The 21,724-nt window shown below is 45.2% G+C and overlaps 3 protein-coding genes across 5 annotated transcripts in view; 1 reads left to right on the forward strand and 2 right to left on the reverse strand.

Moving 5' to 3' along the window:
* The window catches only part of LOC122567794 (unc-112-related protein-like), a 37,044-nt gene extending 18,870 nt beyond the window's left edge, over positions 1-18,174 (forward strand). Inside the window, exons 2-8 of the mRNA XM_043726795.1 lie at positions 13,257-13,490; positions 14,378-14,646; positions 14,982-15,401; positions 15,999-16,427; positions 16,578-16,790; positions 16,854-17,090; positions 17,173-18,174. Of these exons, the coding sequence (XP_043582730.1) occupies positions 13,257-13,490; positions 14,378-14,646; positions 14,982-15,401; positions 15,999-16,427; positions 16,578-16,790; positions 16,854-17,090; positions 17,173-17,373 (2,003 nt within the window). The 3' untranslated portion in view covers positions 17,374-18,174. The remainder of the gene's footprint in view (positions 1-13,256; positions 13,491-14,377; positions 14,647-14,981; positions 15,402-15,998; positions 16,428-16,577; positions 16,791-16,853; positions 17,091-17,172) is intronic.
* Positions 18,175-18,230: 56 nt separating this feature from the next.
* Positions 18,231-20,326, reverse strand: LOC122567808 (testis-specific serine/threonine-protein kinase 1). 3 transcript variants are annotated; one of them, XM_043726838.1, is made up of 4 exons: positions 19,998-20,326; positions 19,808-19,920; positions 18,651-19,316; positions 18,231-18,567 (listed from the first exon to the last, which is right to left on the reverse strand). In XM_043726838.1, exons 2-4 carry the CDS (start codon positions 19,889-19,891, stop codon positions 18,394-18,396), a joined length of 924 nt encoding a protein of 307 aa, XP_043582773.1. In that variant the 5' UTR covers positions 19,892-19,920; positions 19,998-20,326; the 3' UTR covers positions 18,231-18,393. The 3 variants fall into 3 exon arrangements, with proteins under 3 accessions (XP_043582773.1, XP_043582775.1, XP_043582772.1); XM_043726840.1 differs by adding an exon at positions 19,377-19,550 and having other exon boundaries at positions 19,808-20,326; XM_043726837.1 differs by having other exon boundaries at positions 19,808-20,326.
* A 131-nt stretch (positions 20,327-20,457) lies between these two features.
* Positions 20,458-21,715, reverse strand: LOC122567819 (40S ribosomal protein S25). Its single transcript, XM_043726855.1, has 3 exons — positions 21,651-21,715; positions 20,969-21,061; positions 20,458-20,776 (listed from the first exon to the last, which is right to left on the reverse strand). Exons 1-3 carry the CDS (start codon positions 21,651-21,653, stop codon positions 20,513-20,515), a joined length of 360 nt encoding a protein of 119 aa, XP_043582790.1. The 5' UTR covers positions 21,654-21,715; the 3' UTR covers positions 20,458-20,512.
* Between the last annotated feature and the right edge of the window lie 9 nt (positions 21,716-21,724).

A 21,724-nucleotide genomic window follows, 5' to 3' on the forward strand; every position in this document is an offset into this window, starting at 1 on the left:
AACGTGCGTAGGACTGCGATACCTTGAACCGGAAACGTCGCAGGCATGTTGATTGCATGGAATATATCAATCCGATGGTCGCTGCGCGTCCATTCACGAGCGCACAAGCGCCACTCGCGTCCGGACATCATGATGCATCAGAGAGGCCGACGATACTCGCATCGAAAACGGATATCGCGGACAACTTAATTAGCCAGTCGACGTATGATTATCTGTATCCACCTAGCCAGTATTTTGCCTGCTTCTTTTTGATTTGCAAAAACTGAACGACCGGAGCGGTCTCATTATGGTCATTAAAATTCTTTGGACGAGTCCACTCAAGAATCATAAAATTTACCGGTTGCCTGATTAATATACCTGCATATAGGACACATATTACCATGTACAAAGTTCATATTATCGAAATGAGTTCGGCGCGTGTTTCTCGATAAAATTTCTGATCGGATGAGAAGACAGAAGTGAAAGTCGAGGTTGGATCGTACGAAAGAAATCTTCTTTAAGAGTAAACCACTATTGTTACGTCGCTGTTGTATTTCAAAAGTTCGCAAGGTCTCCCTCGGTGTGTGCAGCGTCGTTTCAAGAGGCATTCAGCGTCAAATTATCAGAGCGAGTCGGCGCTTTTCGATGCAACGGAGCGCAGCCAGTAGGGAACGACAGAGAGCAGATTCGTCTACAATGGCCCAGGGCGACGAAACAATCACCGCGTCCCCCAGTTCTTCGAGAAAGCGAGGAAGTCGCGCACAATGAAACAAAAAGAGGAATAACCTCTCTCGCGGCCGTACAACGTCGACGTCCCGGAAGTGCGAGCCGGTCGTGCCTCATTACCGCGTGCGTTTCCCGTGGAAAGACTAATTGCAACGCTCATCCCTCCTCCCTTCTCCATCACCCTCTTTCTCTCTCTCCTCTACGCTGCCTTCTGTGCCATCCCACAATCTCTCCTCGCTCTTTCCTCCTTCTATTCCTTAGTCGCCGTTTTCCGCTCATTTTCCCTTTCACCGAACGCGAACGGGAAGCGACGGAAACAAATCGTGCGTTCGTAACGAGGCCCCGTAGACGAAGGTCGACCAAGGATGAAATCGATTTGACTCGCGCGATCCTCCCCCGGAATTCTCGGTTCCGTCTGATTCTCGACCAACGAAAATGAAAGCCCGGCTCGCAGCACTGATTGGGGGAGAATACAAATGGCATGGTAACGAGAGAGTAGGCACGTTCCGGGTTATAAGATCCATGCGACGGCGGTTCCTTGGCCGATTGGTCAAGCATGCGAAAGAGACGCCGCCACGCTGGGTGCGAATACCTAGCCGATTCCAATAATAGTTTTCTCCAGCCTGCCCCCACTCTTCCACTCTTTCTGCAACCCCCTTTTGAACCTCTATAAATATCATCGCGTGACCCAGTTTTCTTTAGGGGGAAAGAACCAGAAATGTTGCCATAAACCAAAATGATCGTATGACGCCATTTTCAAACTGGCTAATACTGGAAGTATTATACATAGAAGCGAATACCGGGTTTCGCAAAGGTCGTTCTACCGAGATTCAATACACAGTTTTTAAACTCTGAAAGCTTAATAAAGCTATATGGTTGCTAGGAACGACGTATTCGGATAGGGTTGACGATTACTCGGATGGCTGACGAGACGCAAGGCGAGTCTGGTGACAGCGTGAAGTTTCCATTTCACCGATGACCTCTTCGGAACGCAATTTCCATAACTCGTCGGGACGAGTTTAGAGTGTAGACAGTACGATACGGTAGAATCGCACTTTTGTTTTTCCCAAACGAATTTTTAGGCGATTACGAACGCATCCGGAGATACCACACGAATTAAAATCCCACGACGTGGTGTCAGGCAAAGTTATTTCGATTCTGCCGGAAGTTCCACGTCCTCGATCCTTTCTCCGATCGACCATCGATCGTGACCGACACCTCAGGCATCACAATTTGCCGTGATGGCCCATTGTGTGTCCGGGAACTTGGTTGACGCTTTACACGCCAACGGGACTATCTTATTTCAACCGAATGATGGATAGAATCTGACATTCACCCCGTTATTCACTGGAATAATCGCATCGGCAGAAACGCATCGATCTAGCAAAGTTTGCAGCTATGATCGAGCCGCTAGTTTCAGGGGGTGGAAAGTTGGAAACGTTTATCCGTGGCGAATATTTCGTTCGCGATGGGCAACGATCTGTCTGGTCGACGAGCCAACGCGGGGTCGTTGTTCTGTCATTTATTGTGCTCCCTCTCGCTTCCTACTCCTCATTCTCCCTGTTCCACTCTGTCCTCTTCCTTCCTCTTTCTCTTTTTCTGTCCTCTCGCGTACTCTTCTCTCGTCACGCTCAACCGCTCCCTTCGGCTTCATCTATGTAATTGCGTGTGCAGCGTCACTCGCGAGATCGTTGTCGCCGGCGTTTTCGCTAGCGTTTCTTTTATTTCGTCTCCGAGTTGCGAACTACGTGTTTGCCAATGGAGAAACGGTCGCTACTCGAAGACGGGTACATCGAACTCGAAAACCGTCGAGTTCATATCGACGATTCGATAGAAACGAGGGCTTTGAGCAGCGTTTCACGGTGGTAAGGTAGTTCGTTTAACGAGCGATGCTTCTATCCGCGGCAACTCTTTTTCACCTTTCACCTCTGGTGAAATGCAGCGTGGGCAGTCGCGCATCTTCCGATTCCACGCTGCTCGGTACGAGAAAGTGAATTTTTCTTACTGGATAGCCACGTTCATGGGAACGTAGGTGGGGAATCGCGGAACGAGCATCGAACCTCCTCTATTATGTGCAAATAACGTAAATCGGCTTAACGCTGGTGAGAAAGCGGAAAGTGTTTCTGGAAATTAAGACGGAAAGATTCAATGATAAAATGTATAATTCGGAGATTGAAGAAGTTCATTGACGTTTCTGATCGAGCAGCCGATTTTTATCAACTCCAATGAACATGATCGTAAATCAACGGTCTGATTAAACACGATTGAAAAAGAGAACGATTTAATTTCGTCGATTGAATTCAAACGTCCGTGGCCCGTGTAGATTCTCCGGGCTAAAAAGTGGTTCAATTCGTTAGACACACCCGCATGTATCTGCTCGTGTTCGTGCAAAAGGTCAACGAAATCGATACATCCCAGCAGCGTTATCTGAAGTCACTTTTTCCTACCCTGTACACTGTTTCCACCTTTTTTCTCAGCCACGGATAGTGACCTTCTACGCTCGACGTTTATTGCTCGTTTTATGTATCGCTTCGTTATTTTTCAAGACAAAGGCCAACTACAAGTGCACTATCACACTTATTATCGCAAATTCTTCGAACTGCATGCACATCTATCTCTCCTACGAATAAATCAAAATCTTAAGATTGTTCGTTCCAAGATGTGTTACTTTATGTTGCTTATCCTTTGGAATCCGTGGGATCCGTCGGATCGCAAGTCCAATCGCTCGTCCTGCGGGACCAACGCGGCGTTATCGTATCGATCTCCGGATAGATACGAGATATCGAACGAAGGGAGTGCACTGTCCTGACCCGATTTTATCGTTACAGGCGGACAAAGACAGGGGGCCACCCACACTTATGAAATTCCAGCACAATCTTGCCTAGTATCGACGTTTAGCTCGCGGCTACCGTGGAAAATCGTTTGCTGAAGGTTTTTTGCAGCTCGCCTTGCAGCTCGCTCTAAAAGACTTATCACCTGGTAGAAAAACACCTTTTAAATATGTCAGTGGTCCTGCATTGACCGTAACGAATAAACGAACATGATATCGAAGAAACTTTTTAATAATAGGAAACGTCGAACATTGACGTTAACAAGATGTTATCTACGCGTTCACCTTCCAAGCGATTCTAAAGAATCATTCTTTCGCCTGTCACGTTCGCGTAGAGTCAACAGAGATGCCTGTTTCGTAACGAATCGTAACAGGTCTAGCGCTTCTGGTTATGAAACCACCGTGTATCATCCTCCCACTGTACTTTGTAGAACACGGAAGATTTATTAAACATAGAAAAACGAAGTAAAGTTTTATCAGAGGCAAATAAACGGGGAAAGAAGTGTGACATGCGCGACGAGACGAGACGGAACGGGTCGAAAGCACGACGTTGCGCTTGTAACGGAAACAGTTACGGCCTTGACTCGTTAATTAAATTCAGCATACATATTCATTCATTCGCTCGGAGGAAGTCCATACAGGTAGCGTCATCGTTGTGTTACCAGTTGCTAGTTTCGTTGGACGATCGGGTGGGAGGAGAGAAACGCGTTTGACGCGTGTCGTGCGTCACCAGGCGCTAACATGTTTTCGTATAAGCGACTTATAGTTTTCTGGTCGATGCCGAACGTCCATATAGGACGATTTCGTGCCGTTCTTCTAAAAACGGTGGACAATCCTAGACGCCACCCTTTTATGGCCGGGACAGGCGGTCACGCGTCGCTTGTTTCCCTTCTTATCGGGTCGGTCGCGGCCACGTTTTCCCAGAATAAAATATAAAACGATCGATCAACCACGACGGGAACATTTTTAACCAAACACCTGTTGCACGCGTCGCGACGACGGACTTATCCATGTGGAAGTTTCTTAACGACTGAAACTTCCCCGCTCTGTTGCTGAATTCTGTCGTTTAACTTATCAAGAGATTAGAGGATGACGAAGAATCTGCAACGAGGAGAAAACGAAGTGGAACGGATCTTCGTTTATCTGGTAGAAATCTAGGTCTTTTAGCAACACGAATGTTTAAACGCTAAATTCGCTGGTTTCGTTCCGCTAGAACGAAGAGCAGATTCGATGATTCTCTTTCAACGAGGTCACAGATAGACGGCTGATGGCAAAAGTGGATCGAAAAGGGGGACACAAGCGGTCGTTTAATAGACGATACGCATCTACGCGTGTACGTGCGCTGCGTGCGTAATTACGAGACCGCGTACACGCCCCCAGAAACGTCAGATAATGTTTAATCGCGCGAGTTATTTAAAGCTCCGAGCCACACTTGAAATTCGAGGCCTATTTAGGAGCGACGCCGTGCTCATCTTCCATGGGAGAGATGACTGCCTCTTGAGACACTACGCTGCCATTCTCGACACGCCACGGGCTGCATTATGCTGATCGCAACCTTGGTCATAGCGTACCAGTTGCGTGGTTTGAACCTGGTCTAATACTCTTAATGTTTAGCATCGTGGTGGCAACCAGTTATTCTTAGAAGTGATATTTGCGATCAAATATCGAAGTGAATGGCAGTGCCCGTATTATATCAACGTTTCCTCTTATGTACTTTCCTAATTTATCGCATGGTTGCGCAATAATTACGAGGAATAATCACGTGACTCAATTTTACTGTTTGCTACCGTCCTAATAAGAAAGGTCATCTAACCATACAAACGAATTAACCTCCATTGTTCCCGCGTAAAAAGTACGACATTTATTGCAACTTGTATGTTACCGCTCGGAAGGAGGACTCGTAACCCGCGGTAAGGCAACGGCGCGCATACACGCGGATAACTCTAAGATGGTCTAACAAGCGTTTCAAACATTCATTTTATTATATCACGATCTTTTTCTCACGAATCATCTAACTGTATCACTCCGAGTCGCGTGAAATGGTCGACCGATCGTTCGACGACCCCGGCTTGCTCATTGAATGTATAATTTCTAATTATCCGATGATCACGGAAAGAGACGCTTCCTTTGATGGTACTCGTCACGGGAAAAGGATTTGCACGCGCTTGCTTCGATACTCCCACCGTCGATTCTACGGCGTCGAGCGTTGGTGTTGCGTTACGGACGCCGATTCTGGATCGACGTGACGAACCATACAAACGGATTAAACTCAGTTAAAGGCGTCGGGTCTGAGTCAGTGCTTATTTTAGAACAATTAAGGGCCGGCGATAGCTCAGCCACGCCGCGAACCAACTCGTACATTAACCATGACGAAAGGTTTCAGCGTGACAACTGCACTTGGCGGCGTTTGTGGTCCCCACGCGGTTGCATAATTCCCGCGGCAACCGAGTCATTAAGTATTTCCAAGAGAATTCGAGCGACTCTCTGGTTCGGGAAAGTCGATTAACGGCGAGCACGAGACACAATCTGAACAACGAGTACTGGATTTAAATAGAACGCAACAGGTACAAGCCGGTCGATTTGCATATCTCTCACCTTCGTGCCGCATTGCGGACACCGTGCAGAGAAATAAATTCACGCCTGGACTGACCTGTATCTAATCTTTTGCCTTTACATGGTTTTTGATCACGATCGATTCCCTCCATTCTCTTTTAGCCTCTTTATACGATCATTCCGGTTTTGATCTTTCTTTCTTGTCCTCGAACATTAAATTTTACCAGACATCCAGTATGAAGCATGACTTGTGGCTTGAGATTAATTGTATCAACCGCCAGAGAGTTTCATTTGCCGGCAGATAAAATCGTAGACGAGGGCGGTTCTCGTTAACCAAATCCACAGGGAGGCGTCGGTGGCCTCCCCCAAGCGATAGCATTCGGAAGGATCGTTTCATAGTCCCATCGCTTTGATTTCACATTCATCGTTTCGAGATTCGTCGGCAAAAGAAGCGGCGCCACGCTTAATCGACCGAGGAATCAAAGGGGCGTCGGTACCAGGCTGGGAGTTGCTTCTGGCTCGGCTTGGTCTTGCAGTTTTCTGCGAGCTTGTCTTTGTGGTTCGCTCGAGGGTAACTCGACGATGCTCCAGCTCACCAAACAGAACTGCAGGGAGAAGCAGTCGCTAAAAACCGCAAAGGGGTTGCTCGACGAATCTATTCGCGCGCGTTGCAGGCACGGATTCGTTGCAATTATATGAAAATTCCTCATGAATGGGCACGATTCTCCCCCTGTAGATACGTTTTAAACGAATACTTGGTTTTACCTTTATAAATCAGATTGTACAATTTGTAAAACCACATCACGTATATAAAGTTAAATAAATCTGTAGCGCGAGTCTTTTCAAATGTCCCACGTGATAGACTGAATCCGCCCCTGAACTCGTACTCCAACGCTCGTCCTTGTTGACAGAGCCGGCACTACGCGTCCTTCTGGTCCTCTCTTTCTTCCCTCTCAATGGCCCACATTTCTTTGCACAATTGCAGAGGCACAGAGGGTGGCTGTGTTGCCTGGGTCCCCTTGGTTTTTCGCGCAGGAACTCGGCGGAAAAAAGGGGTGGAGGGTCCTTTCAGCGATGTACCGGGTCGCACAGCATTGTCACCGTCACCGCTCGGTTCTCGTGCTCCCATTATTATATCATAATATTATATCGTGACTTCCGTCGAGGATCGTTTGTTCCGCGAAAAGGGGTGTTATGTGTAGCCACGTGCACCGCGGGTTTTGTCCCCTTATTAAGCGTTCACCCCGGTGCTGCGCGCGCGCTATGAGCAGCGCTCTGCTCGCGTGTTCTCCTCCCTCGTCTACGTTTACATAGACCGCACGTGCTCCCAGTGCTTTTCAATATTTACATGTATATTAGAGCGGCGAGATAATCCTGTCGCTTAAGGAGCTCTAGTATTTTAAAAGAAAACAATTTTGGTCGTGATAAAGCTACGATCCACGCGCCGCTGAAAGGATTACGCTGGGGAAGCAGAGAGCGAAGATGAGTTCACCCATCGTCGAGGAATTATCGAGGACGCTTAACGAGGTGTACGTTACGGACACGTTGCACGTTACGGGTTACAACGAACTGTTTGGTCAGCTGTTGACACTGTTCTTTGTGTTCGGGATCAGTGTTGCGAACAGACGCGGCTTGATATGCAACGAGCGACGATAACAAGCACTCTATACGAGTCATGTACACAGGTATACGCGACGTAGGTACCTATACAATTCGATGTAATTATCGTTTCGTCACAGGTATTCGCTGTATCGAGTACGTCGAGGGAATCGTAAACTCGGCCCAGTTTTTTCGTTACACTTTTCATTGTCTAACGACCTCCTTTTAATCGTTTGCGAAAAAGCTGACAATGAAAAACTGCCCTTTAAAACTTAAACTCGACGCAATGTTAATCGTTAAACAGGAGGAAAACACGAACAACTTATTACCAATCTATGTTATGCTAATTCCATAAAGTGCACGACCCATTATTGATTCGATACTAAACGGCGAACAAATATAAAGCAATTAGGGGGGACTAAACGAGACCCGACACGAATTACCATGCTCCTACGCTGGTCGTCCTCGGTGTTTTATTAAATCGAGGGGGACACGGTCACGTATTTTTGAGCAAAAGCATTCCCCGGGGCGCCGCACCGCTCGTCCGTTTCGGCTACAGACGGCCACGGTGATAAATTTTCAGCTAAGAAGCGGCCTTAATGACAGTGACTCCGTTCGAGTGGCAATTTCGCCGTTCTCCGGCTCTTGGTCCGATGCCGAGGGAAACGTGCAATTGATTCGATCGAAGTACATTCCTCGAAGCAGGCACAAGTGCCGCGTGCAATATCAATGCGATCCCCGCCTAATTATTTAAATTACTCACAGCCTTATAGAATTCTTAATCAATCCATTTCAGACGTGTGCTCTTCCGTGATTGAGCCTCCTTTCGCCTGACGCGGTCCTCTTTGTATTTAAAATTCGGTTTAAGCGAACGTTTATCCACTCGACACGAGCATTCGTCGAAATTTTGTTGTATTTTCTGTTGTATTCTCTCGCCACTTTTCTCGCCATTGCCAAACGAGCTTGATTCGCAAACGAATAGGAATTTCGTAGATCGTTGGCAAGCCACATTTCAACGGAATCTCCTCGAAACACGCGCGTTTCTCCGGAATTATTCCGCTATGTTGGTTCTCGATTTACACTCGGCTGTATTTACTCGACGCTCCAAACGCGGCTCTACTGAAATAGATTCACTCACGACCGTCACGAGGAATGGTAGAAAAGCAGCCGGATTCTGTTCCCTCGTCGACGACTTCCTTCGCCCGATTACATTTCCACTGTTACCGTAAGCTGTCGATGATTATTTTTTAAATAACAGTTTAACTCGCCGTTTCTTTCCAGACTCGTACAATTTCAGTTCTACTTAGTTCATAAATTCTTCACGGTTCGATAAAAACAGTGTAGGCAGGAAGCAATTAAATACTATGAATTTAGAATTTTTTAATCTGTAATCTATGCCGGAAATAATGCAACAGAATTTTTAAACCACTTCCACGATTACCTAGTTGCCAACATCCGTCGCTGCGAGATATTTTCGATTCAAACGATTCATCCGAGAAATGGATTCGAACGTATCCTCGTACGATGCGCGTTTCCGGCCACTGGTACGAGCAATAAAGCGACCTGCAAGAGGTCGTTTTTCTCGTTAGTGTGTCACGGTGCCACTCCTAGCGGTACACCGCACACACACACACACACATCGGTTCTTCGTTGTTATGCAAAGAACATTTTCTTGTCGTCGAATCAGCGCGGTTTCTTCTCAACCAGAGATCCACGCTACATCGCTCTTCTTCCTGCATCGCGCTTTTACCGGTCTATCGTCATTCACGTGGCTCGAGATCACAGAATGTGCAGATATTACAGTTCCACAAGTGATTCGCTTTTTGAGAGAGATCGAGCTCCATTTTCCAACCTGATATTTCGCCAAGTGCATCGGCCGGTCGTTGCACCGTCCGTTGCACTTTTCACGGTTGAACTTCCAGGTGGAGCGTCTCGTCGTCGCTAAATGTCATTCGTAACGCATCCTTGCAAATGCTAGCGTAATATACGGTAACGTTGAATTCCGGGTCGTTGCCTCGGCGACAAATAATCGACAATATGCTCGCTCCGTTACCTACATGCAGTTCCAGCCATTTTAAGAATTACAGATTAATACATCTGAAAAAGAAGCTTTTTAAATCTTAAAATATCCGAATCTAAAAACATTATCAAGTTTTTAATATCTAAAGTGGTAGATATCCTAAACTGTTGGACGATAATGTAAAGTAGCGATCATTTGGTCTATCATTTTAGGCGTAAGTTTCTCATGTCCAAGTTGAACGTTTGGATAATGATAAAAATCAATGTTTGCCAGACTATTTCGTAGTCAAAAGTCCTCCTCTATGCTGTATCTAACAAATGATCGATTTGAACGAGAATTTTCAATATTCGTATTGTACGTTACACGGCCAGTGTATGATCATCTAATTGAATATTTTATATCGTGACAGACGTCAGTTAATATCTTGTAGTTACAGCTCGGCCACGATGGTGCTTGCACTTCGCGGTAGCCGTAATGAAAGACAATGCATACTAAACGCGTCGTAGGTAGCTGTACCGGCGTGTTGTAACATCGCTGCGAGTCACAAACAACTGGACGAGCGGAATGTGGCTCGCAGAGTTCGCAATTTCAAAGTCATTCCCTTCGGCGTTCTCCTCGGTCTTTTCTCTTTTAACGCGAGAAACTCGTTTTTTCGGAATGGTATTGCTTCTCGAGCTTCTTTGTTTCGTCACTTTCCGCGAGCGTTGAAAATCGCGTGGGTGGTGTCGAAGGTCCCAGAGATCTCGATAGGAGAGCAGCGTGGTCTCGCAGCGAGTCCTAAAATTCGCGAAATATTTATAGACCGCAGCTGCACAATCGCGTAGCTTTGTAGTCTCGTGAAAGCGAGCTTCCTCTCTTCGACCCCTTTATATTCGTATCTTCGTAGCTGATGCAACGTAACGGTGCGTAAAAACCGCGTGACACTTCGGGTCAACGCTGGAAAAGATCATCCCATTAACGGTACACCCGCGACGTCCTTTGAATTCGTCGCGTGCCTCGCGACAACTCTCTCGCATAGAAAAGAGATATGTAGTTAGCTCGTGTACTCGACGAGAAACCAGGCAACCTCTATGCACCATGCGAATTACGAAGATGACAAGAAACGAGTACTCGTTCACTTCTTTTCGGGCAACTGCAAACAGGAACTGTAAATTACCATGTAAATTTATAGCTCGGTTCGATTACGCTACGAAGAACGCCGACTCTTAAAAGCTTTTGCACGAGACGCAGACTCGTGACGAAAGAGAGCTCTAGGAGCTTGACATCGGTACATTGTTCTCGCTTTTAGCCTGCAGCAGCTGTAGTAAGAGACTGTTTCTTTCAGATGCAAAGACACCTTGTTGGACAACATAGTACACGCTTTTAGTGTCCACAAATCTTACAGAACGTCGTTTAAAAAATACAATCGAATACTGTTCAAGTCACACAATCAACTCAAAATTCACGAGCCTCTAGGGTCCGATTCACACCCTGGAGAAACGATACGCATGTCACGTAGCCGGTTCCACTTTCTCCAGCATGTGGTTGGTAATAGTCACTTTAAACGATGTTCAGACGGACAGCGGTACAGATTTTGGGGGTCCGGATCGTTAAATCAGGCAAACATGGAACGGAACAGCTGTGAAAATTTGTTTTTCAGGCAGGCAAGCGTACATGTGTGTCTGTCGCGCGTATTTCCCGAAGAGCAGCAAAAACGGACCGGTTTTCTTCGGTTTCAAGAGGCGGCGAGGGATGAACCCTTGAGCCAGCCGACACCCTTGTCGACGTCTTCCCGTATACAAGGGGTTGTGTCTCGGCTTCGGTACTCTCTCTCTCTCTCTCTCTCTCTCTTTTCTCTCCTCTTGGACACAAAGAATGGACACAAAAGGGACGGGGGTGCGAAGTCCGGGACGAATATCTTCGACTGCGCCTATCCGTGGATGCGAGTACACGTTTGCAAAGTTGTGTGCTGGATTCTCAAAGCTTCGTTGTAACCGCTCCTCGCGAGAGAAACACGAAGAAGGTTCCTTGTGCGAAAGCCACGACGAGTTCACGAGCGCGCACAACCGGCAATCGAAGGGAAAGAAGAGAAGAGGCCGGCCTACTCGACGTGCAAGAGGAAGAAGGGCGTGTGCTCGAATTGAGCCGTAGGTTTTTGCTCGCGTAGAAACAAATGTATGTACGAGGAAGCCTTTTGAAGCGAGAAAGACGCTCCAGCCTCCAGGGATCCTTTTATGTCGCACCCCATCGGCCGATTTTATCTCCGCAACAGTTGCTCCGGACACCCGAGGGAGCGTAATTAGTGGATCGCGACGGATACCTTGACTCTCGGCAATTATGGGGGCCTTCGACGTTACGGGGAATAATAGCATTTCAATTCACAATGGGTTGTAATAGCGGGACAGCGTCGGCAATACGGGATAGGGTAGAATCGAGCAATCTGTTTCGCTAAACTAGGCCATTCCGATTCAATAGAGCTATCCAAATCACCAATAATGTCTCGCGTGATTATCGTTTAGAGAAAATAGGGAAAGTCACGCGAGGATCGTAGAATATTCCAAGAATTACGACATGCAAATCCGATAACCGGTCTCCGTAATAATTCCACGGGACAATCACGTAAACAGGACGCGCGATGGGGCCCAACCACGTGGTCGTTAAGTCCGCTGTGCGTAAATCATCGAACGTGCACGAGGCCCGGATAGGAAGCGTCGTGAAACTCTGACGCACATGTCCCGGATACGGGGTCTGGGTATGACGTGGAAAGAAAAATACAGAAAGCTGGCGCGCGCGCTCGCTCGCTCGCTCGCTCGTTCGTTCGCCATGCCAAAGTATCGTGGCTCTAACGAGGATGAGGGTTTAAGGCTGCGGTCGGAGACTTGGGAAGTCGTACATTCGCGACCGCAAGAGAAATTAAATCTACCAAGTTATTGCGCGGAATGTTCCAAGTCGTCGTCTCGTACGAATGGCGAACGAACGACCGAGAACATCGAGTATTCTCGGACGAAAAAATAGAAGGAACGCGCGAACGGTGTTTCTATGTACAGTACTGTACAGCAACAATTTATAAGAATGAAAATTCTAGCAGGTTGCTGTAAATTTGTTTCAATTTCTCTTGTTGATTAGATCGGATCTTAAATAGATCCATATTCATGTACGGAGAACTTTTCCGCTGTTCCGTTGATCAATGTTCTGATAGATCAATTGAGAGGGGCCCATTATCGTTGCTCCGAATCTCCATCCGGAGAATAATCCCCCCGATATATTCCACCCCAACAAAACATTAGGGGTGTTTTCTGTTTCCGGAATCGCGAAACGGTCAAAGGGGCCGATGATAAAGGCAATAAACACGCGTGTCTACGACCGCCATCTCGTTGGATCTTCATTGATAAATTGAGGTTGGTTCGTCTCCCTTAAAGAAGCATTAAACAATCGACCCCCTCTGACCATCGGTTAAGCGAACATGTCCATCTTCGTAACGTCGTGAAATTAGCCATGACACGTCCAGATAAGAACGAACTAATTCTTCCAATGGTTTTTTCAATTTCCTATTTTGTTTTTTGTACGCAGATATCGCCATGGACTGGTCGGATCACGCGTTATGGTGGCCCGAGAGGAATCACTGGCTCACCAGAACGAGAAGCACTCTGGATCAGTATGGTGTTGCCGCGGACGCGCTTCTCCACTTCACACCGATGCACAAAACTCTGAGAGTACAGTTGCCGGACACGCGTTGCCTCGACTGCAAGGTCGACTTCTCCGTAAAGACGTTCAACGCCGTGATTAATCTGTGCAAGGAACTTGGTGAGTCTTTCCTCTAGGAATTCCTCAGAAATAGCCGACACCGTGGTCCTATAAGAAGATACGATTTAAAAATTCAAGATTCCATGCTTTCAAGATTTGAAACGACGACTTAGGTGTTTCTGAGTTGGTGGTTAATTGCCAGCGAGACGTGTAAATCGGTTTGAAATTCGAAACTTCGATGGTGTTAAACGGTCGCTAAGGTCGACCGTTTTAAAATGGAATTTCAGCACAGGCGGCCAGTTCGTACGACACCCAGCCGTGATGGTGCTAATTGATCCTGATAATGAAATAAAATTGTTAAATTCCCAGTCACGCGAAGGTCACGCCAGCCTTCGTGTCCGAGGCTGAGCAGGGTTGTTCTAACGAGCAGTTTTTTTAATCAAGGAAGTGGTTCGCCGCGATAATGAAGGCATTGTATCGCGCCGCCTTGCCTTACAGTTGGAAGAAGAATTCTGCCGAGAAAATATTCTTCTGTAGGGCGGCGCGGTAATTAATCGAGACGGTTTCGCAGTGTAACAAGCTCTCGCACCACGGGAAAACGACGCTCGATAAAAATTGCCAACTCGTGAAATTATTTATCCGCGTCACCGTGACGGGTATTACGTCTCGTTTCTTGTTTTTTGTCCACATAGTAGCGGACAGATGACCTCGCCGATAGCCTCGTGTCATACTCATAAATAGATATGGTAACGCGTGAGCTCTTACGTACTGACGTTATTTTCTCGTAATAGAATGAATTACATATGGTAAAAAGCGTATGCAAACCGTGTATCATCGCAAAATAAGAAATATATGGAAATTAAAACACCACCGGTTGTAGTTACACTTTCGAAAGATTTCGGCAACGCAATGTTTTTAAAATAAATGTTTCCTGTTGCAACATTTAGGTATCAGACATCCAGAAGAATTATCGTTTTGCAAACCGCTTGAGTCGAATCACTTGAAATATAATTTGAAAGATCTTCCGGCGAAGAAAAAGATCGAGAATCAGAAAAACGGCCATTGGAACGTCCCCGCGGACACGAACACGTTCATTCCAGTGAGTCAGAGTCCCAGAGGATCGACGGGCAGTCTGGACCAGAGCAGCCCTTTCATGTGCGCGCCGGTCACACCCAACAACAGAAATCACAGCACGCCGATCAGCTCGCCCGTCTCGGTAAGTACGAATCTCTATACCGATCCGCCAGTTGTGTGTATCGTGGATCTGGTCGATCGATAGGATCGGGAATATCAGAGAGAGCCGGACCGGACCTGTTATGGTAATAAATAATCCCCGATCGACCTGATTGCCACGGCTATGATTTATCGATATTGGCCTATCATTACCGCTTACGAAGTCGTTCATCTCAGAAAACTAATTTGCTTCTCGCGAGCGGCCCGTTTTTCCGGCCGGCGGTAGTCATTAGATGTATTTATTGCTCGGCTGCGAGCACGATCTCGCCTGTGCCAACGTACACTCACGTTTCGCTCTTTTGCCTGCGTTTCTTCCAGCAAACCGGTACCTGGAAGAGGAACAACAACTCGTCAGGTTTTGGTAGCACCGGATCGTTCAACGCGAACAATAGCACTATGAGTCTTGAGGTATTGAACGGTGGTCTGTCCGAGTCTCTAGCCCAGAGTCCGACCACGATCTCACCGGAGGTACGAGCAAAATTGATCAGGCCGAAGAACCTCGTGGAACGCGCCAGGATGAACGTAGCCTGGCTCGATTCGTCTTTGTCGATCATGGAACAGGGAATACGCGAATTCGACACCCTGAGGCTGAAATTCAAGTTCTATTCCTTCTACGATCTGAACCCGAAGACGGACGCTGTCAGGATCAACATGATTTACGAGCAGGCCAAATGGCAGCTGCTCGCCGAGGAAATCGACTGCACCGAAGAGGAAATGCTCATGTTCGCTGCGCTGCAGGTATTTTTCTTACCGGTTTGGGTCTAACGACGAAAACTGAGTCTTTTACTCTTTTCCGTTTGCGAGAATTTGCGTTCTAGCACCGTGACGACCAACCGCTGCGGAATTGTTTACGCGGCTAACGTTTTCACGATCCAAACATCCGGCGCTCGCCGACCGGATCGATCTATATATATCTAAGTCCAGAGACGGTCTTGGCGAGCGGCAGACTGAAATAGTTGACGATGACACGAGACATCGCAGCGGAGGATTCGTTTCTAAAATTGTGGAAAGATCGGCATATCGGGACATCTGAAAATAGAAACGCAGAAAGTAAGAAAAGTTTGCTCGACGATCGTACGGGACGTTTGCCCAATTAAAGACACTCGTCCGCCTTTACGATAAATCGCCTCCGCTCGGTTCTATCTTCCCATGCAAATCTCGTTTTCTTAAACTCGATTAACAAATCGAGAAAACGTTGCCATCATCGATCCGATACACGCCTACCGGTTTCTCCGATCATGCCGTCGTTATCGGTTATCGGATTAAGAAAGAGGAAACTCGTATCTAAGGTAGAAACGAGGTGGACATTGGCCACATTTGTATTCTGTGACGCAGGTGCAAGTGAATCTTCAGGCGAGCGTACCGCAGCCGAGTTACGACAGCAATGGCGCCTCCTCTCCGGTCGAGGACGACATTGACGCAGCCTTAACGGACCTTCAAGTCACTTTAGAGGGCAGTAATATTAGTAATGGCCCCAGCGACATCACTCAAGTGCCCGAGTTGTGCGACTACCTTCGCTTTTTGAAACCGAAGCGCTTCACCTTGAAGGCATTTAAGCGCTACTGGGTCACGTGCAGGGACCTTCAGCTGAGGCTATACAAGAGTCGGGAGGAGACGAATAGCACCGAGTCGCCTGCCCACGTGATCAATTTGCGTGGATGCGAGGTCACGCCCGATGTCCATCTCTCGCAAGGTCGTTACGGGATCAGGTTGGAGGTGCCCAGTGTCGAGGGCATGACCGAGATGTGGATCAGATGCGACAATGTGAGTACCACCCAGCCTCCGCCCTCGTCCACGCCGACGTTCGCATTTGAAATTTAATTAACCTGCAATTAGCAATCGTTAGATCAAGTGACTTTAGCGGCTTTACCGTCTCTGCGTGGGAATTACCGAGTTCTCTGTTGCTCGTTGCAGGAACAACAATATGCGAAATGGATGGCGGCGTGCAGATTAGCGGCGAAGGGGCGTTCTCTCGCAGATGCCTCTTACGAAAGCGAGGTAAACAGTATCACGGCTTTCTTGCAATTGCAAAGGCCCGCCCCTGCACCTGCGATCAATCCCAGCGCTCTTGATATTGTGCCCGAAGATTACGTCGCGCCAAGATTCGCAAAGAAGTTCAAAGGAAAGGTAAGTTACCTGTTTCTGTAATTGTTCTCTTCGGGAATTGATTTCTTTTTTCTATATTCGTAGCTGGTTCAGAGGATTTTGGAGGCACACGCTAACGTGAAAGATCTGCCTCTGATCGAGGCCAAATTGAACTACATTAAAGCGTGGCAATCTCTTCCCGAGTATGGGATCTCTCTGTTTGTAGTTAGATTCGCTGGAAAGAGTAAAGACGAACTGTTGGGGATCGCTAATAATAGGCTGATGCGAATGGAGCTGCACAGTGGTGATCACTTGAAAACTTGGAGATACAATACGATGAAGGTGAGCGGATCTATCTGTATATAACTGCTAAGGACCTGGTATCTGTAAAGGACTTTGTATTATCGGCATCTTATTTACACAGGCATGGAACGTAAACTGGGAAGTAAAACATATGATGGTTCAATTCGAGGAAGAGAATATTATCTTTGAGTGCCAGTCTGCAGACTGTAAAGTCGTTCACGAATTCATTGGAGGATATATATTCTTGTCGATGCGATCGAAAGAGGCGAATCAAACGTTGAACGAAGAGATGTTCCACAAACTAACCGGTGGATGGGTTTAGAAACCAGAGGAGAAGAAATATTTCATTCGATAAACCTGCGACACTAATCGAAGTGTTAAATTGTTTGTTATTCGTGAAAATGGAAACTCTGATCTGAGAAACAACGCCATATGTTGGCTGACATTTGTAAAAAATACTTACATCTATATCTAGACGTTTTATTATAGTACTTGTAAATAGAGAAATTGTATCGTCTGTATACAACTGCTGCTCTCGTGATGAGTGCATCTTTTATTTCACATAGGAAATGACTCGTTCTTGACGAATTAATCATTCGCTCGAAGTACGAAATAAAAAGGATGATTCATTGCAACCACGAGATAAAAAATCGTTTGTAAAGCAACACGCGCATAATAGCGAGTTATTTTATATTTTACAAATGAAACACGCACAAAATCGACCAGAGTAAACCACGCCTTCTGTACACGCGATGCTGTTGATCCAGGCCACGAACGAATTAATATTTTTACAAGGATAAGCATGCTATATTTGAGTTGCCCTCTAGACTCAACCTCACTAGATAATATTCTTTATGATTTTTTCGATCGCCCAGATCAATCTCTCTCAGGCAAAATATACGTGTAGTTTTAACATGAGGGGGTGCTATGCCGGGCGAGATTGACACAGATGCGAGGACATATTAAATCGTGTAAATTATTTGTTGTTTTAGTGTAAACTATATAAACTTGTACCGTTACTTATTACCTACTTATATTATGTCACGTTACCGAACGTGTAATCAAAAATTATAGTTTTGTATATTAATAGATGCTAGTTGTACAATAAACTTAATTATTATCATCCTCTTAGATTTATTCCCGATTTATATAGATCGCTATTCATGATATTATGCACTATTAAAACTGTGATATTCTTTATTAAAAGTATGCGTTATTAAAAACCATGTATATATCAACAATAATCAGCAATGTAAAAAAAAATGTATTATAAACATTCGTGTGTTCGTCGACGTTCGACGCACGAACGACGCTGGTTCATCCTTGTCGGTCCTATGTTTCTTCATTCAATGGCAGACAACTGTGTATCTTTTCCCGCATTGTCCGTAGCCTTTACGATGGTACCATGATTTTGATTCTCAGTATTTTTGAATGACGGTAATCCTCTTAGTACTACGGGTACGTTGCCACCCCCTGCAGCCCCTGCTCCAACTAAATTTCCTCCGCCACCGCAAGTCTGGTACAATGTAAATTATAAAAATAGTGGACGCATAATGTGTTGGAAATTTTATATTTGTTCCTTAATTTAAGATGAATCACCTGCGCGTGAATAGGCGGTGCTGAATGTACTAATCGGCCGGTAAGAGATCGAGGTTTCTCTTTTTTCGTGTATACCCATTCATGACCTAGAACCCTTTCTAGCGTTAGCCTCAAAGTAATGTCCGGTTCCAGAATGTGTTTCACGATGCTCTTTGCCAGTGCAGATACCGTTTCCCGCACTCGGGATCGAAACATCCAGTTCCTCGACATCTGATCCTTCAATAGTTTCTTTAGGTTCGAATCGTCGAAGGGCATGGAGGCGTTTAGCATGATAAATAGGATTATCCCAAGGGACCAGACGTCAGCCAGTTTTGGGTTGTAGGGGGTACCGGAAACAACTTCCGGTGCAGCGTATGCCGCAGAGCCACAATAAGTCTCGCTGAGAACGCGTCTACCTTCGTGATCAACGCAGAATCTCGCAAAACCAAAATCTGCAAGCTTGACATTGAACTTCCTGGATAACAGAATGTTCTCACATTTAAGGTCACGGTGGGCGATATTCTTCCCGTGGAGGTAGTGCAGACCGGAAGCCATTTGTCTGAACCAAAGCTTCGATTGTTGTTCCGGTACAACACCATTTCTTTTTACAAAATCCAGGAGGTCACCATTGTCCGCATAGCGCATGAATATGAAGACTCTTGGACCACGCTGCAATATACTATGCACCTGTAATTTTTTTTACCGAACGTTAAATAACGTATTGTTCCGTTAGTATTCTGGTCTTACTTGAATTATATGAGGATTTTCAATCTTTGTAAGGATTTCGAGTTCACGAGGAAAGAACTTGTTGAGGAAATCGAGCGGTGCTTTTTCTTTGTCGAATATCTTACAAGCTAATCGTAATTTCTTCGAGCTCGTTCCGTCCACATATTCCGCCAGGTGTACGGTCGCATACGAGCCCTAACATTTACAAAATTCCAGTTTGCCTCCGGGAATAATTATACGGTAATATAAAAAGAATTCGAGTTACAAAAAATAAAAAGTATAAAGAATATATACTCGTCCTACGAAAGAGATGAGAACGCGGGAACGTTTGAAGGAACGTACAAAGTTTAAAAAGAAACAGACGACACAATATTGCAGAGCAAAAAGCAGGTAGAGGGGAACTGGAAGAGGTTAACGAACAGGTGGGGAATAGAGGGTTAGGGATAAATAACCTGTCCGATTTTTTTGCCAATAAGATAGCCCCGCTGCTCAAGAGCGTTCACCTCCGAATTTCGGGGGCTGAGTTGCGTGGCCATGCCAGTGGATCTTCATTGGACTTCGGATCCTGATAACAGATAACTGGTTCTTCTTCTTCGTTACACACCTTTCGTCTCCTTTCGTTTCTTCGTACAGATAACTTACTTCCTTTTTATTCTGTATCGTGACAAGTTTCTCCAACTTCCCCCTTCGGGGCGCCTACCCGTATCTTCTTTGAACGTGATTCAATCAATTTTGTCGCCAGAGATGTTACAGTTCACACTCCGCAAGGAGCCGGAGCACGCCTCGCTGATTATCACGTCGATGAACCCGAGTCGGGGAACCGTTCTGTCATTTCAAATGGCTGTGTACACTAGAATTTTGAGCGTCGACACCAGCTTGTACCTGGTACGGAACGGGGCAGAGGAAAAGATCCGTGTCTCATTCGAACACAGCCATAATATTCAAAAACAACAAACGATCGATTCTCGAGAGCGATTTCGCCATGCCTACATTCGCTTTAAAAATATGTTCACGTCGCTTCTTATACACGTGGTATATTTTATAAAGATATTTTTTGCTTCTAACTTCGTTATATACATGCTCGATGTGAAATAAATCAATATTTGGATTTATTAATAATTTTTATTAAACGTTATCATACATTGCGTAAAAACGAATTACGCAGCCGGATCATCACCTTTAGTGGTACGCGTGTAAATTAGTTGCGCATGATGTTGTACAACTTGCTTAATAAGTCCTTTTTGTTGCAATTCAATCAATGCTCTCCTAGCAAGTGATCCACGAATTTTTAACCTTTCACTAACAATGGAGGGTGTGATCAATTTGTATTGTGGCACTTCCTTGAGTAGTTTTTCATATGTGCCTTTGTCAAACAACACCTGATTGTTTAACTTATCACGTACTTTTCCTTTGGACCACTTCTATAATAGACAAAATTAAGAAAAGATTTAGGTATCTATCTATATTCACTCTTTTAAACTTATTTTTTTATAAAATAGTATCAGTCTCATTAAATCAGCTTTTTACTTCCACCGTTCGTCAAGATTATAAGTTTGCATCATTTAACATATTTTACAAATTAATCCATGACTTAAAACAACTATCATACAAACCTTCTTCTTGGCTTTGCCACCAGATCCACCTTCCTTTTTCTTTTGTGTTTTTTGTGGCTGCTTCGAAGACCCTTTAGTATCCTTTTTCGGAGGCTAAAATACGAAACAAAATTAGATCAAATGTTCAGCGAGATATAAGTATTAAGAAACGATGTTGGTCGTTAATCAGGCTCATTAAATCAGCATTATACTATCACAAAAGCAATCAAGAATGAGTTTTCTCATCATAATGATTTATTAAAGCAACTATTAACTCTAAATATAGAATAAATAATGTACTTTACAACACTGTTCTTTCTTTCAATAATATTTCAAAGTGTCAACAAAACATAGGGTCAAGAGAAGAGGTTAGAACTACTATGTTTATGAAATCAAAACAAGTTCCCATTCTGTATAATGAACATAAATTAATTTCGATCCTTTGAAACTAATTAAACAATATACGAAGTAAACAAAATCGTCTTAGAATGAAATATTTTATTTGCACTGTATACAACCATGTGGATGAAAGCGCTCAGAAAGGTTATGCGTGTATTCATACATTATTCGTACAAAACTTTCCAATTAATTTTCAAAATGATAACACTGCACTATACAGAAATGGGGTCTTTAAAACATAGATGAAATTATTTTATGTAAGTACTATTAAAGTAGAAATAAGATTTTTCTCATAAGTACTCACCATGATGGCTGCCGACTCGGAAAGGAAAGGGAAGTGAATATATTGCCATCTTGAATGCGTATCTCATTTAGTGC

The sequence above is a fragment of the Bombus pyrosoma genome, linkage group LG5, assembly GCF_014825855.1.
Source record: "Bombus pyrosoma isolate SC7728 linkage group LG5, ASM1482585v1, whole genome shotgun sequence".
Lineage (NCBI taxonomy): Eukaryota > Metazoa > Arthropoda > Insecta > Hymenoptera > Apidae > Bombus > Bombus pyrosoma.

Bases quoted from the DNA above. Each gene is read 5' to 3' on its own strand.
- LOC122567808 (XM_043726840.1), bottom strand. From the start codon at position 19,891: ATGGCCACGCAACTCAGCCCCCGAAATTCGGAGGTGAACGCTCTTGAG. The intron at 19,551-19,807 runs GTTATTTATCCC...TGTAAATGTTAG, and splicing joins TTGGCAAAAAAATCGGACAG to GGCTCGTATGCGACCGTACA. The intron at 19,317-19,376 runs GTAAGACCAGAA...AAAAAATTACAG, and splicing joins AAAATCCTCATATAATTCAA to GTGCATAGTATATTGCAGCG.
- LOC122567819 (XM_043726855.1), bottom strand. The intron at 20,777-20,968 runs GTTTGTATGATA...TGTCTATTATAG, and splicing joins GTGGCAAAGCCAAGAAGAAG to AAGTGGTCCAAAGGAAAAGT.